The 2,056-nt window shown below is 41.5% G+C and overlaps 1 protein-coding gene across 1 annotated transcript; it reads right to left on the minus strand.

Moving 5' to 3' along the window:
• Positions 1-1,271: 1,271 nt before the first annotated feature.
• LOC309839746 (ferritin heavy chain-like) lies at positions 1,272-1,823 on the minus strand (the record flags this gene model as incomplete). Its single annotated transcript, XM_082681656.1, has 1 exon — positions 1,272-1,823. One exon carries the CDS (start codon positions 1,821-1,823, stop codon positions 1,272-1,274), a length of 552 nt encoding a protein of 183 aa, XP_082537782.1.
• Between the last annotated feature and the right edge of the window lie 233 nt (positions 1,824-2,056).

Raw genomic sequence — 2,056 nt, forward strand, 5'->3', positions numbered from 1 at the left:
ATTTTATTACCCTTTTAATGTCTGTAGTCCTTTTAATATGTTTAATGATATTCCCTTTTTAATTACTGCTTTAGGCAATATGTATATCTTTTTTTCTTAATCAGTCTGGTTAGTATCTACAATTTTTATTATTTTTCCCCCCAAACCCCATATCTTAACTTTATTATCTATTGTTATCTGTTTCCTATTTCTTGATTTATGATCTTATTTTTATTATTTACCTTCTATTATTTTAGGTTTAATTTGCTCTTTTACTAGTGCTCTTACGGTACAAGCTTAGGTCATTAATTTTTAAATCATTTTTCTAGCAGTTATTTATATTTATAAAATTCTAAGCATTGCTTTGGATACATACCACAAAATTTGATACTTGGATATCCATTATTGATATATATGGTAGGTGTTCAGCTCCCAGTATTCACTATTTTTTCTTATGATTTCTTCTTTGACCCATGGGTTATTAACACATGTTGCAGAAATTCCAAAATTGAGGGAATCTCTCCATACTATTTGGTATGGGTTGAGATATGTTCCCACCTGAAAAAAAAGATATGCTGATGTCCTAACCCCCAGTACCTCAGAATGTGACCTTATTTGAAAGCAGAATCAATGTAGATGTAATTAGTTAAGATAAGGTCATATTGGAGTCGGGTGAACCCTTAATCCTATACGACTGGTGTCCATATAAGAAGGCAGCCATGTGAAGATAGGCACAGGGCAAAAGTCATGTGAAGGCAGAGAATCAGAGTGATGCATGAACAGGCCAAAGAATGTCAAAGATTGCTGACAAACCACCAGAAGCTAAGAAAATGCAAGGAAGGATTCCACTGCAGGTTTTAGAGGGAGATTGGCTCTGGTGACACATTGGTTTCAGACTTCTTGCCTCCAGAACTGAAACAGTAAATTTCTGTTGTTTTAAACTCCCCAGTTTGTGGTACTTTGTTATGGCAGGCCTAGGAAACTAATACACTATTACTGTATGGTTTCAATTCTTTTAAATTTGTTGAGGATTTGGTCTTATGGCTCAGCATACCTTCTACCTTGGTGAATGTTCTCTGCACTTGTACATATATGCTGCACTTGTTTGTATAGCGTTCTTATTTTGGCGAGAGGAGTAACAAATTACTCTATTTGAAGGAATGGTACTAAGGAAAGAACTTGTAGATGTTTTGGTACAACTTATAGAAATGGTAAAGGTAACCCAAACATGCGTGCACTGCCTTGGTGACCAGGGAAGTCATCCCCGTGGCTATGGGAAGCCAGTCTAAGGCTTAGCTCTCATTATCACTGTTTCCCAGGATGTGCTTGTCAAAGAGATACTCTGCCATGCCAGATTCGGGGGCCCCCATCTTGTGTAAGTTGGTTACATGGTCACGCAACTCTTTGATGGATTTCACCTGCTCGTTCAAGTAAAGCGTCTCAATGAAGTCACACAAATTGGGATCATTTTTGTCAGTGGCCAATTTGTGCAGTTCCAGTAATGACTGATTCACACTTTTTTCCAAGTGTAGCGCACATTCCATTGCATTCAGCCCATCCTCCCAGTCATCACGGTCTGGTTTCTTGATATCCTGAAGGAAGATTCGGCCACCCCGTTGGTTCTGCAGCTTCATCAGTTTCAAAGCATGTTCCCTCTCCTCACGAGACTGGTGAAGAAAGTATTTGGCAAAGTTCTTCAGAGCCACATCATCGCGGTCAAAATAGTATGACATGGATAGGTAGACGTAGGAGGCGTAGAGCTCCAGGCTGATCTGGCGGCTGATGGCAGCCTCCGAGTGCTGGTGGTAGTTCTGGCACACCTGCGAGGGGGATGCGGTCGTCATGGCCGGCGGCTGGGGAGAGGCGGTCGGAGGGCGCTGTGAGGTGGTGGCGAGGGCTGGTTCTGAGCGGCCGGCCGGAGTGGGGGACAAGCGCAGGGTTCTGTCCAAGCACTGTTGAAGCAGGAAACCTCGGTGACTCTCCGCGAAGACTGTGGCCGGTATAGCATTCTTTAAATGTCAACTAGATCAAGTTGGTGGTTTTCAAATCTCTTGTATCTTCACTGATTTTTTTTTCT

This window comes from Grampus griseus (assembly GCF_964374135.1).
Source record: "Grampus griseus genome assembly, chromosome: X".
NCBI classification, from domain to species: domain Eukaryota; kingdom Metazoa; phylum Chordata; class Mammalia; order Artiodactyla; family Delphinidae; genus Grampus; species Grampus griseus.